The sequence below is a fragment of the Pelodiscus sinensis genome, unplaced genomic scaffold (genome assembly GCF_049634645.1).
Source record: "Pelodiscus sinensis isolate JC-2024 unplaced genomic scaffold, ASM4963464v1 ctg35, whole genome shotgun sequence".
NCBI classification, from domain to species: Eukaryota; Metazoa; Chordata; order Testudines; family Trionychidae; genus Pelodiscus; species Pelodiscus sinensis.
This window is the reverse complement of record NW_027465908.1, coordinates 4,199,603-4,214,474: the sequence shown is the minus strand read 5'-3', so window position 1 is coordinate 4,214,474 and position 14,872 is coordinate 4,199,603. Positions and strand designations below refer to the sequence as shown.

Genomic DNA, 14,872 nt, shown 5'->3' with positions numbered 1-14,872 from the left:
AGATGGAAGGCAAACACTATACCAAATCTTCCTTCATATTATTGAGCGAGTTTAAAGAGCTGGCTAATGAGTGTCCTTCCAAACACATCAGTGAGAGCGCCAATATTTAGAGGAGGAGTCTGATCCATAAGGCTCCTGGATTTTTTCTGGCCACATGCAAACTCAATTATGCACCTACATCTAGCACAGCAGTGACTTTGTTTATCTGACTCTGGCACGTCAGTCTTCATTGTCAGAAAGATGTATCCAAAATATCCCGTTATACAATACCAGCAATTTAATACTCCATAAAAAATATATCATTTAAGAATGGCAGCAAGCTGGTCCCGGACATCAAAAAGGTTGAGAGACACTCCTACACTAGAGAAAGAATATAGGTTTCCTTCCAAACTGATCTCAGAATGCTGACCCAAACCTTTCTTCTCTCTTCATGAGGTTTTTAAGAACAGGGCAGACAAACACCTGTGCTGGATGATCTAGGTGTGCTTGGCCCTGCACAGAGTGTGTGTGTGTGTGTGTGTGTGTGTGTGTGTGTGTGTGTGTGTGTGTGTGTGTGTGTGTGTGCGCGTGCACACGCGCACACACATATGCTTGGACCTCCATAGGGTGTGCGTGCGTGGGGGGCATGCATGGGGGGGTATGAAGTAGATAACCTCTCAAGGTCCCTTCAAGCTTGACATTTCTATGATGCTATGTCACCCACGTAAATGAAGAAAGCTCACTAGCTGTGGAAATATATTGTGCCCAAGCCCTACCCATTTCACAAATGTTTGTATTTTCTGAGGTGATCAAGTTTGTCTCAGTCCATCCCTTTTCTAACAAGGTTCAGATGCTCCTGTTTACCTACTAACTCTGTCACAATTTCTTCCCAGGCCTTTGCCCTAAATGTGTAACCCTTTGTTTGCCCCAAGACACCACCAAGGGCATAGTTGAAGATGCCTTGATTCTACAGGCTCAGGTGACTGGTATTGCTGTGGATGCCTAAAAAAAGGAGTGCATGGGTTAGGTCCAAAGCACCAAAACAGATATTTCTATTCCCATTTCTGCAGCAACTGTAGTAAAGCAACTCTCTCATGTAGCCTCTGTGGAAATGTCCCTCGGGAATCCATATCACAACCACCTGGATGTATCTGAGAGAACTTTTATTTTGTTATTGGGTTCCTAACCCCTGGGAAATTTATTTTGTCAGAACTCTTCACAGGTTACAGAAATAGCATTGGATGCATTTACCTATATCTATATATCCATTTTTCATGGGCATTTTTGTTGTCTCAGGGAGCAAAATACGGAGGGTATGTCTACACTAGCTCGTTAATTCGAGCTAGGTAGGCAAATGAGGCATCCCGAGTCACAAATGAAGCCCAGGATTTAAATATCCCAGGCTTTATTCGCATGTTCCCGTCCGGTCGCCATTTTGAAATTTCACTAGCCCGAACTCACTGCCGCACGGCTACACACGGCAGTGAAACGTTAATTCGAACTAAGTCCTTAGTTTGAATTAACTATTTATTACTCCTTATTCCACTGTTACTCCTCATTCCACTGTTACGAGGAGCGGAATGAGGAGTAACAGTTAATTCAAACTAAGGACTTAGTTCGAATTAACGTTTCACTGCCGTGTGTAGCCGTGCGGCAGTGAGTTCGGGCTAGTGAAATTTCAAAATGGCGACCGGACGGGAACATGCAAATATACACTGGGATATTTAAATCCCGGGCTTCATTTTCAACTCCGGTTGCCTCATTTGCCTACCTAGCTCGAATTTACAAGCTAGTGTAGACATACCCTGAGAGACTGAATTCCTCACTTTTACACAAATGAATTTCAGTGACTTCAATGGAGTTATTCCTGATTATTACCATTTTCACTAAGTGAAGGACTGGCCCCTGACCTTTGTGATAGTTATGATCAAGATACAGATCCGTGGCCTTCACCCAATTTTACTATCCCTCACACTTAAAGTAAAATAAGTCATTATCTTTTTTTAAAAAATCCCATTGAGTATTTTTCCTGTTTAAAACAAAACATAATATTGATATATAAAAGGGGGTAAAAATTCCAGCAAATAAAGTCCTAGTTTACAAATAATTCCACAATACTGTAATATATTATTCGAAACACATTAACCTTAGAGTGCTACAGAGCATAGCTATGGTATTTCATGGATGGAAGCACATAATACAAAGCAGCTATGTTACTGCAAGATATACCTAATTCGTCATCATAAACCCAGCTGGCTCTAACTTTTTGGACACCTTGTTCCTATTTCCTCTGAACAGTGGAGTTTTAATTTTGAATCCCCTTTTGCCCCCGCAATAATCTGAGAATTTACAAGCAAAAAATCAGACACAATCATGCACCAGAGAAATGCCAGTTTGGATGACAGTCAGCTTTGTTTCAGTTTCAGTCATGAACTGCTCGTGTTCAGTCACTGGTCTTCATGACCCTGCGATTTGCTGACTCTTATAGACAGGAACTGAACAACAACAATCAAAGGCTGGAATTCTTCAGGGGGTGCAATCAGAGGACAAGGGACAAAGGCGGCTTTACGCCCTCCCAGTTCTGGGCTGCTTCCAGTGACCAGTATGGGTTACTGGCCACTGCTCTAAATTATAGCACAGTTGCCCCACAACTACTCTGTAGCTGCTGAGAATCCCCATAGCATTGTATGTTAAAGGGACTCTTTGGCTGCTGCTTATACACCCCCTTCAATTTCTAGGCTTTCAAAGGAGCCTTTGTAGGACAGCCTCTGGGTACGCCTACACTGCAAACAGAGGTATGATTGCAGCATGTGTAGACACATCCCAGCTAGCTGTGATCTAGCTAGGTAAGTTACAATAGCAGTGAAGCTGTACAACCACATCCAAGACCAAACTGCTAGCCCCGCCCGGCACCCATGCTTTCATGGCTTCACCACTTTTGGTTCTCAAGCCAACTCAGGTATGTTGATATGGGCTGTGTTCACACCTCTGAGTGCAGTGCCTCATATCCAGGGACATGGAAATTCTCACTCACCACGGAAGAGGACTAACAAAATAGTTTAATAGGTGATGAGCTTTCGTGGGCCAGACCCACTTCCTCCGATCATTGTCTGGCCCATGAAAGCTCATCACCTATTAAACCATCTTGTTAGTCTTTAAAGTGCTACATAGTTTTTCCTTTTGTTTGAGCAAGACTAACACGGCTACCTCTCTATTACCACTGAAGAGGAGTCTGGGTTCCCTGTACATTGTGGGTCCATAAAAAGGCCACAATGTGAACATGAGAACACCTCTCCTTGTTTTTCTACAAAGAAGGAAACTTAACTACAAAAACACTTGGGCTACGTCTAGATTGCATCCCTTTTTCGGAAAATGGATGCAAACTAGATGTATCGCAATTGCTAATGAAGCGGGATTTAAATCTAGACGCGGATCTTTCGGAAAATAAAGCCTTTTCCGAAAGATACCTTATCCCTTATTTTAAGATTGGCGCTTTTTTCCGGCAAAGCTCCGTGCTGAAAAAAAGCGGCCGCCATTTTTATGCTAATGAAGCGGGGGAGATTTAAATCCCCACTTCATTAGCAATTGCGATACGTCTAATTTGCATCCCTTTTCCGAAAAAGGGATATAGTCTAGACGTAGCCTTGGTGTATCTGTGTCTGTGTCCCACCTAGATATGAATTCTGAAGTCTCAATTCTATTATAAACCTACAGGCTGTGTGTCCAAAAATAGGTCCTAACATCTAGTCAGCAGTCGCAAATATACATGGCTGGATGTTTTAAGAGGTTTTGAATGCTGACAACTCCGGCTAGAGTCAATGACAGCTGCAGGATCTCTGAACATCAGTCCATTTTCATTTAGGTGACTATAAATTCAGCTGACTGATCTAGTTTACCGAATACTTAGCCATGGTACCTTCCACCAGTGCCTATTGAAATCAGTAGGGGTACTGCCAGACTTCAGTTTCAGATGTACGCAACCACCCATATGTTATAGTTAGATTGTCTTCTAATATTATTTACATATGTATTATGCGATAGGAATAGATCTAGTTAATATTTTATATTGCAGTAGCACTCAGATCAGATAAAAATTGTCTACAGATTATATATAATAGAGCTGATGCTCAAACATGTGGGTTTATTGCAAATGAAGGTAAAATTCCCTTTGTGCAGCAAGCTCATACAAGTCCCATGCGTCACTTGTGCTTCGCCAGGTGGTGTACAGATACTTGGGGGCTTTCCACACAGTGTGAATTTCAGAAGAAGGCCTAATTTCTTCACTTGCATTTATGGAACCCCACTAGAATAAATGAATTTTCAAACATGCCACAAGTATATTCAGTGCCTAATTCCCACTGAAAACCTCTTAATCAAGTAATACAGAATTCACCAACAGGAAATCTGCATGGCTCTTCAACCCAAATTTCCCTCATTCTCCATTTCATTCTCCATGTCATACTATTCACTCAGGGTATGTCTACACTACCCCCCTAGTTCGAACTAGGGGGGTAATGTATGCATACCGAACTTGCTAATGAAGCCCGGGATTTGAATTTCCCGGGCTTCATTAGCATAAAGCCGGCGCCGCCATTTTTAAAAGCCGGCTAGTGCGAACCCCGTGCCGCGTGTAGCCGCGCGGCACGGGGTTCGCACTAGCCGGCTTTTAAAAATGGCGGCGCCGGCTTTATGCTAATGAAGCCCGGGAAATTCAAATCCCGGGCTTCATTAGCAAGTTCGGTATGCATACATTACCCCCCTAGTTCGAACTAGGGGGGTAGTGTAGACATACCCTCATATAGTATCCATGCCCTTCATCACTGCAAGATCTGACTGCACCATCCTAAGCAATAATTCTTATTTATTGGGAGTCAAGGAGGGAATCTATAGTCAGAGACCAGCAAAGGCCCAGCCCCTCAAAGGTATTTAGGTCCCTAACTCCCACTGATTTCAGCAGAAGTCAGGAGTCTAAATACCTTTGAGGATCCTGGCCCAAATTCTCCTTGAAGAGATACACCCTTCAAACAGCTGTAGGTATTTATTAGGGCCCTAACTTACTCCCATTGACTTCAATGGAAGTTGAACAGGGTCCTTAATAGTGTGTGCCTTCAGGGCAGGGACTCTCTTTGGCCTACATTTCACAAGCCACTAAGAGATATTCCTGAGGAGCCTGATTTTCAAAGGAGGGCATTCTGAAAATGCATTTCTTGGCATTTCTGAAAATCAGACCCTTTTAGGGTCTTAACTTAGACAATTCAAAGTCTGAAGCGCTGAGCATTGCTAATCATGCTTCACAATCAGGTCCTGATTCTACCGGTCCTATTGTAATACAAATAATACTAATCTACTATATATTTGAGTTTGTTTGTCTGAGAACTCCTCCTAAACGGTAAGAGCTAGGACCACAAATTCAGTTCACAGCTTCCCCTTATTGTAACTTAAAGCAAGGTCACAGCAGTGTGGTTGTGCTAGGAAAATAGGAAGTACCTGGAATAGGATTGTTTCTCAGAAAAGAGACAGAATCACCAGGCAAATGAAAGGGGCTGGCTGGGGGTGTCCCACCTCAAGGATTGCCCCAGCCCTGACCCTCCCACCCTCCATGCACCTCCTCTTTAGGGAGGGGGAGGCAAAGCTTCCCCCCCCCCCCCCACACACAGACATTGCTGGCTGTTCCCTTTTGTCAGGGAGTGAGGGGAAAGTTCACAGTTTGCTTCATTCCCCACTCTTGCTAGGAAGCACAGGGGGCAGACAAACCTGGATGTGCCCCAGCCAGGGGACATGCACCCCTTCCCTAGCTGTGCCCACTGAAGGTGCTCTTCACCTGGCCCCAACCTCCTGTGGTGAGAGAGGGCTGGGGTAGTCCTCTCCCCCCGAAGGCAGCCTGCATACTGAGCCCCTCAGCCCCAGTTCCGCCCCACAGCAATGATTCAAATGAAGCAGGTACATTTTCATTTTATTTTCCAATAAACAAAAATGAATTGAGTTAGGAACCTGAGCAGCTAGATCTCACCATTAGGACGTGCTCTCTAATATTTAACCTGCATTTTGCTTTGTTACATTTCATCCCGTCCCCCACAGTCAGACCTTTTGCACAAATTTCTCATGAGATTACACTGGTAAATGAATTAACTTCTGCCCATATAATAATAAGTATTTAGATAAAGGTTTTCCATCTTCAGAGCACAAGGAAAAATTTAATCATCAGGTCGGCATTAACTTATCTTTTGGAACCTACCATAAAACGTACAACTAAAATGAGAAACGGGGAAAATGAAGTGAACAATAGTCTTGGAAATGGATGACAAAATCCAAATGTTCTGCCTCGCTGATGCTAAATTAGGCCTGGTGTTATCCTAGCACAGATAAAACAAGGGAGAGAGAGGTTCTTCTGACCATGCAGACATCTTTCTTTGCTGCACAGTACAGGAGAGCTGTGGTACAAGATAAGATGTTGTACTCACCCTAAACATCTGAGTGGGGAAAAAACACACTCCATTTCTTGATCTCTTCAAGTACAGTCCTGTGAAAGAAAGACTGACATCAATATAATGCAGCGTGTGTCAGCCATAACAACACCGCTACTTTGCCTTGCTCTAGCTCCACTTTCTCTTGGAGGTTGCAAACAGGTGACATGGGGTTGCAAACAGGTGACCAGTCTGCTCTTCTCATTTTCTAAATGGGGGGAGGAGAGTTCTGGCCATAGGGGCGGATGTCTCTAGGTGATGCTGGTCTCAGAAAGAGGGAGGTGGTAAGCAAAAGTCTGAGAACTCCTGCTCTAGCACATTCTGTCTAAGGCTCTCAAAAAGAGCAGGGGAATTAATGGGTTTTTTTTTGGTTCTTTGGGAATCTTTTTAGAGTTTTTTGACTTGAACTGAAAATGAAAATTTCCAGAACTTTTTGGCAATTCAAAAAAAGTTTACATAAAATAATCTTGAATTGAAGAAAATGTTTTGTTCTGATTTCAAGCATTCTATAGCTTTTTAAAATAAAATTAAAAGAAAATAAATGAGATGACTAAACACAAAGTTATTTTGAACAAAACAAAGATTCATTTAAAAAACATGGTTTTCATTTTTTTGGATATTTGTTTTGTTTTGTTTTCAACCCAAAGAACTCAATGAAACTGATATGGTTTTGCAAAACATTGCCCAGCTCCAATCTCAAACTGACCCGCTAAAAGGAATCAATTCAAGAATTTAAAATCGAATTGCCTTTTCACCATTTGTTTTGCCTGCTTTCTTTGGATGACGTTCATCTCCTCCAGAGGGTCAGCCCACATCTATGTGCCACTAAAGTGCTACTCAAGTCCTACTTTGAGGACTTAAATGGAGAACAAACATCATGCTGGTGTCTCAATGCAGGGCTGAGCGGCACCGTTTTCTGCATTTCAGTGAGTATGAATATCCAAAAACTAATCACTTTTATATTTGTTACACAGTCTCTTACAGCTTACTTTCCAGTAGCACCAAACAGCTTGTCTGTCTATCCATCTACAACACAATGCAGTGCTTGGGACAGAGAGGAACACCACATATTAAAATAATATTAAATATTTAATATTAAAGCCTCACCCCCAAAACCCCCTATTTTCAATGAAATTTCATTCTTTTATTCCCTTAAGCACGCATTTCTATTAGCATTAGAGAATGAAATGGCCTGGCAGGATTCCTTACTGCAATACTCCTTTTTGTTTTACTACTCTAGCTTTATTGTTATTATTACAACTCTATGGCACTGGGAGCTAGAAACTGCAATTTATATAGCCTGGTCCAAAGCCCATCAAAATCAACAGGATCTTTTCCAGGTCTGCCACAACTTTCCCATGTGACTTTGGGCAAATCATGTAGGGTTCCACAACACAGGAGAAAAAATCCATGGCAGTGAATCTCAGACCAACTGTGGCTTGGAAGGGTCATGCTAGCAGCGCCGGTCCTAACCAATTGGCGGCCCCGGACAACCGCCGGGGAAAATTTGCCAAGCAAAAATTTTTTAAAAAAGGTCAAAATGAGGTCACGGCCCCTTTAATTGCTGTGTCCCCCAAGCAGGCTTCCGTTGGGAAAATGGGAGCCCCAGGCAACCACCCGCCCCTAGGACTGACTCTGCTCCGGGGCTAGCCAGTTTTGTACATATCTGGGTTCTGGCTGGAGACTTGACTCTGAGACCATCCCTGTTCACTGGCCTATTGAGCCTGTGCTCCAGCCTGAGCACAAATGTCTACATTGCTACTTTTAGCTCCTCAGCTGAACCCCCCAAGCCCAGGTGCTTTGCTAAACAGCTGGGCAGTATCTGAATCTCTCCTGAGTGGCTGCACAAGCACCCAGCTTATAGGGAACACTGGAGCCAAGCTATTCTCAGTGGTAGCAGATGACAGAACAAGGAGCAATACGCTCAAGTAGCAGTGGGGGAGGTCTAGACTGGATATTAGGGAAAACTATTTTACTAGGAGAGTGCAGAAGCACTGGAATGGGTTCCCTAGGGAAGGGGTGGAATCTCCATCCTTACAGACTTGACGAAGCCCTGGCTGGGATGATTTAGTTGGCGTTGGTCCTGCTTTAAGTCGCGGGTTAGTCTAGATGACTTCCTGAGGTCTCTTCCAACCCTAATCTTCTATGATGTAATTACCTAGGACAGATAAACAGACTTGGATGGTCTCTGACTCAGACTCTCATTGGGCACTGTGGCACTATACTTCTCTGTGTGGCACTATACTTTGTTTCTGACAAAATGACAGGTCCCCTGCACCACAGGGGATTGGTGAAAATAGTTAATGCTGCATAAAGCACTTGGAAGAAGAAGAAAACAGCGAAATATTGTCCTAAAGCCGGGAGAGAAGAAGCAAGAAAGGGGAAAGACCATGGCTATCCATATATTTTTCTTCAACACTACCAAAGAGGATGCTCAACTTGAATTTAGTTCAAGCTTAGCAATCACTTGTGAGTGTGTATTTGATAGAGATTGCAGTGCCCATTCCTCCAGAAATTTTGGTTCAGGAATGAAGGGGTAGGCTAAAGGCAGCTTGTAGCCACTTTCATGTCCTCTCTGACCTACATTTAGCTGCAATAGCTTCCTACTGGCCATATTGACACCAAGAATATCCAAGCCATTGTGGAAGACAGGATATGGTCCAGACCTTGTCAGCATGTTTCCCTATCCAAGTGGAGTGGAAGCCAGTTCATCTATCAGCTCCATCCCATTCCTATTACGCCCTCATCCCCCATTATGAAATCCTGGAGTTTGGCATTTTGAGAACAAACATGCAAATGTCACCACAACCTGATTTCAGTTGCATCCAATTTGCTTTAGAGGCTGTGATTTGTCTTCCATATTCTCCAGCCACTGTGACTCACACATCCACCACCAGGAGAAGGGAAACATTTTTGAATCTTTAAAGAAACAAAAAGGTACAATTAAAATTTTTTTTTAAAGATTCTTACTTTTGCTCATTTCCACTTCAAGAATGAAGTCGGTGGGTATTTGATGAGTTTGATGCATTATATTTGTGAGCTGATCCGCAAGCCAAAACATGTTCCTGTTCATTCATAATACTGAGCTGCTCTGCGTTAAACAGACGATTATCATGAATGAAGTGGGTGTAACTTCCCTGAAATCCTCCAAAGACCTGTCAAAGCAGAGCTACTGCAGCTCAGTTTTCTCCTCAAAGCATACCGATCACTGGTGTGATTGTTTCACATCGATCCTGAAATATGCATTCATTTTCTGGTGCAAAGAATTAGGCAGAATCCTTTTTTGAGGTGGGAAGGGAAAAGCCAGGACATCTGCCTGGGGGTAAAAAAGAAAAGTGGCTCGACATCTCAACCACCAAATTTAGATTTTTTTTAAATCTAAATTAAGCTTCATCTAGATTAATGTGGCAGACAAACACCAGAGCCCCTGTCTGCTTTCCATGGGCATTTCAGATCCCCTGGCACTTCTGTATGATTAAAAGTTTAACCTATGGAGAGGGGATAAGGCAACGTCCTGAGACTCAGGAAATACAGGTTTCAACCCATCTCTAACATGGCACATGGCCTTGGACAGGTCACTGGTTTGGACATTTTCCAAAGGAACCTAGGTGCCTCATCTCTGAATTTCAGCCAGCTCCTTTAGGCTCCTGTGAAGAGTCCACCCTTAATATCTCTGGGCCTTGGCTCCCCGTAAATAAAATTGAGATAATGATCCTTCCCCTTTCTCCTGCCTTTTCATCTATTTCATCTATCTAGAGGGAGCTTCTCAAAGGCTCAGATGGAAGGTAGTCACCCAATTTTCACTTCCATGGGAGTTTGGCACCTACCTGCCCTTAGTGACAGAAATTCTTCCCTTTAGATGACTCTTTTTTGGGGGCAGGGCTTTTTTTTTTTGGCTACTTATTGTCTAGCATGGGCACCAGGTGGCTTGCAGGCAAGATGCTATTTACCAGGGTTAGTCCTTAGTAGGCCTCCTGTGCTTTATTTATCTGTGCATCCACAGCTATGGCCACTTGAAGCTCCTGTTGACCACGGTTCTCTGTTTCTGGCCAATGGGAGCTGTGGAAAGTGGTACAGACCAGGACGCTGCCTCCCACAGCTCCCATTGGCTAGGATTGATGATCATGGGAGTTGCAAGAGCCTAGACCTGTGGAAATGCAGGTAAATAAAGTGCCAGTGACCCACCAGGGGATCACCCTGGTGAACCGTGTTCAGCCAGTGGTTCGCTCACTGTCCACTCCTGGTCTAGCACTATGGTAGCTCCTGCCATAAAAATAATTCATAATTAACAATGGCATTGCCCTGAATCATCTTTCCCTATACCCTGTAAAACTAAATAATTTTTTATTATTTTTGTTGTTTATTATTATTTATTATTACAAAAGAATATGTTCCTAATAGATCATAAACATTTTTGGGAGCCCTCAGATTGACAAATGACAGCTAAATGCAGGGTATCATATATATAGTAGACCAGTGTCTGAGAGTCTGTAACGTCGAAATGCTGGCTGTTCCCTCTGGGGAGCGCTGTTGCCTGAAATGCTGGCTGTTCCCTCTGGGGGGCGCTGTTGCCTGAAATGCTGGCTGTTCCCTCTGGGGAGCGCTGTTGCCTGAAATGCTGGCTGTTCCCTCTGGGCGGCACTGTTGCCTGAAATGCTGGCTGTTCCCTCTGGCCGGCGCTGTTGCTGAAATGCTGGCTGTTCCCTCTGGGTGGCACTGTTGCCTGAAATGCTGGCTGTTCCCTCTGGGAGGTGCAGTTGCTGAAATGCTGGCTGTTCCCTCTGGGAGGTGCAGTTGCTGAAATGCTGGCTGTTCCCTCTGGGCAGCACTGTTGCTGAAATGCTGGCTGTTCCCTCTGGCCGGCGCTGTTGCTGAAATGCTGGCTGTTCCCTCTGGGAGGTGCAGTTGCTGAAATGCTGGCTGTTCCCTCTGGCCGGCGCTGTTGCTGAAATGCTGGCTGTTCCCTCTGGCCGGCGCTGTTGCTGAAATGCTGGCTGTTCCCTCTGGGAAGTGCAGTTGCTGAAATGCTGGCTGTTCCCTCTGGGCGGTGCAGTTGCTGAAATGCTGGCTGTTCCCTCTGGGAAGTGCAGTTGCTGAAATGCTGGCTGTTCCCTCTGGGCGGTGCAGTTGCTGAAATGCTTGCGCCGTTTGCTCCCCCGCGGCGGCCCGGCTGAGCGGTGCAGAAGTCAGCCTAGCACCACGGCGGGAGGTGAAGGGGGACGGGGCAGTGATGTGCAGTGTGACAGCAGTTCCAGGCCCCTCCCCCTTCACCTCCTGCCGTGGCGCTCTGCTGACTTCTGCACCGCTCAGCCAGGCCGCCGCGGGGGAACAAGCGGCGCAAGCGACTGTTTGGGCTCCACGCCCCCGATGCAGCATGGGGAGTGCGGTGCCCAAATGGCCATTTGGGCCACGCGGTCCCCCAAATGAGAGACAGGAGGGGGAAGAGAAGAGAAAGAGAGAGAGAGAGAGAGAGAGAAGGAGCGAGAGACTGGAGGCTCAGGAGAGAAGACTGACATGGAAGAGAGACCTGAAAATCCCGACTTATGACAGGCTAATTGGCTAGTTAACCAAACCCACTAAGCATTTGTTTAGAGGAAGAACCTTACAGGAATAAGCATTGGTCTAAGCAGCAATAATCACTGCTCAAAATGTTGGCCTCTTTGAAACTCATGAAGCTAGTTACTCAGCTGGGGTAAAATGACATTGCTCCAGTGATTTGAAAGGACGTACATTAGTTTATACCAGCTGAGGATATGGCCCATACATTTGATTACTTCCTGAAAACTTTTAACCCCTTAGTACCCTAGAAACAAATACAATGATCTGAGTGAATTGTGTTGAGGACTAGTGAACCCCCATTTGTAAACTGGGGAAAACAAAGAGAGCCAACATTTTTCAAATGTTGATTTTTGACTCAAGAATTTTCTGCTGAAATGTCAAATTTTAACTAAAAACAGAGAAAACTTTCTGAGACAGTTTTCTTCCACAATTTTTAAACTCTAACAACTTTGGGGATGAAATAGTTTGATTCGGAAAACAATGAAATATTTCAAAAAATTGGAAACACAGTAAAAAAGGATTGTGTTTGTTCATTTGTTTTTTCAATGAACTCCAGGGAAATCACCATCCATCCCCCACGTATCCTCTTTCCCCTCCATCCCAAATTCTATTTTTCACTGAAAATTTTTACTTTGCGTCTATCTCACAGTCTCTTTTAAACAGAATACAAATCCAGCAACATTCAAATCAGATTTAGGAATGGGGTCTATGCAGAAACAAAGGGTCCACCTGTACTTTGGACTTAAATGAAATAAATTAAACATACCATGCACAGTGCAGGAAACACATTAGGGGCCTGATCCCAAGAAGTGATCAGGAAATCACGGGATTGGATCCTAAATGAAGGCAGGTAGCATTTCCATTCTTCTTTCTATTGCAGGCATGAACATTCATTCCTCTATCTTTGGCTGGCATTCCCTATTAGATTTAGAACTGCTGCTGCGGTTGCATTGCTGTGAAATGTATCAACGTTTATGAGTCACTTGGTAAAGGACACATTGTAAACTGACCTACCATTGAAAAAACCCCTCTGTTTCTTCATTGGTTTGATGGGAGATGAGGCAAAGGTTCCTCTTCTCTGATTCATTTCCTAAGGAAATATACACCATATTAAGCAATGGAGTGATTAATTCAAAATGAATGCTTGACACATACTGGAAGAGGGACTCTCCTTTTTAAAACCAGCACCCAATTACTTGCTTAGAACAATAACTTGTGGCCAAAAACATGGGGATTTTTTGGGGGGGAGCAGTTTTTTGGTAGAGGAAGAGCAATCGAAAGCAATGGCAGACACAGCAATGTAGAAGAGATCAATGTTATCAGGGTTTTGATCCAATCCTCACTGAAATCATTGGGAAGCTTTTTACTGACACCAAAATGCAAGACGATTCCTGAGGGTTTCAAAGGAACCTAACAGAAAGCAAAAGGTTGTCCAACTCCCTTAGAAAGCCAGTGGGAGTTTTCTTTCCATATATCTTAAATACCTGTGTGATCCCCACCACCGTAGTATCTGAGTGCCTCACAATCCTTAATGTGTTTAGCCTTTAGCCCCATTTTAAAGATGAGGATCTGAGACTTGGAGATACTTAAGTCATTTGCCCAAGATCACATGGGAAGTCAGATAGAACAGGGAACTGAACTGTGGTCTCCCAAGTGCAACTCCTTAGTTCACTGGACCATCCTTCCTCTTATCAAAATAACTCACTCTCCTGCTCTAATTTGGAAAGCCCAGACATGCCTGGCACACTGAAGTTGAGTAAAACAAAGTGCCATGAAAAAATGACTTACAAGGACATTCTAAAGTGTTTGGTCTGAATGTGTAACTGCCTCATAACATTAACTGGCTCTGTGAACATGGGAAAGGCAGTGGACATGATATACCTTGACTTTAGCAAAGCTTCTGCTATGGTCTCCCATAATATTCTTGCCAATAAGTTAAGGAAGTATGGATTGGATAAATGGACTGTAAGGTGGATCACCAGCTGGCTAGGTTGTCAGGCTAAATGGGTACTGATCAATGTGGATGTCTGGTTGGTAGTTGGTATCAAGTGGAGTGTCCCAAGATTCAGTTCTAGGGCCAGTTTTGTTCAACATCTTTATTAATAACCTGGACGAGGGGATGGATTTCACTTGCAGAGATAGGGTCCAGAGTGACCTAGACAAATTGGAGGATTGGGCCAAAGAAAATCTGATGAGGTTCAACAAGGACAAGTGCAGAGTCCTGCACTTGGGATGGAAGAATCCTAAGCACTATTACAGGCTGGGGACCGACTGGCTAAGTAGCAGTTCTGCAGAAAAGAACCTGGGGGTTATAGTGGATGAGAATCTGGATATGAGTCACCAGTGTGTCCTTGTAGCCAAGAAGGCTAATGGCATATTGGGATGCATTAGCAGGAGCATTGCCTGCAGATCTAGGAAAGCGATTATTGCCCTTTTTTGGCACAGGTTAGGCCACATCTGTAGTATTGTGTCTAATTTTGGACCCCCCATTACAGAAAGGGTGTGGATGCATTGGAGAGAGTCCAGTGGAAGGCAGCATAAATGATTAGGGGGTTGGAGTCCATGACTTATGAGGAGAGGTTGAGGGATTAGGGCTTATTTAGTCTATAGGGGTATGTCTACACTACAAAGTTAATTCGAACTAACAAACGTTAGTTCAAATTAACGTTGCTAGGCGCTACACATACAAACCGCTAGTTTGAACTTAATTCGAACTAGCGGAGCGCTTCATTCGAACTAGGTAAACCTCATTCTACGAGGACTAACGCCTAGTTCGAATTAAGTAGTTCGAATTAAGGGCTCTGTAGCCACTTAATTCGAACTAGTGGGAGGCTAGCCCTTCCCAGCTTGCCCTGGTGGCCACTCTGGGC

General features: G+C 44.0%; 1 protein-coding gene across 12 annotated transcripts in view; it reads right to left on the bottom strand.

The window, feature by feature from the left end:
- Positions 1-14,872, bottom strand: part of LOC142824432 (uncharacterized) — a 65,396-nt gene that overhangs the window by 41,470 nt on the left and 9,054 nt on the right. For 3 of the 12 annotated variants that reach the window (XM_075916380.1, XM_075916381.1, XM_075916382.1), the window contains one exon: positions 9,373-13,092. In XM_075916380.1, the coding sequence (XP_075772495.1) occupies positions 10,887-11,819 (933 nt within the window). In that variant the 5' untranslated portion in view covers positions 11,820-13,092 and the 3' untranslated portion in view covers positions 9,373-10,886. The other 9 variants (XR_012899305.1, XR_012899304.1, XR_012899309.1 and 6 more) reach the window with 7 other exon arrangements.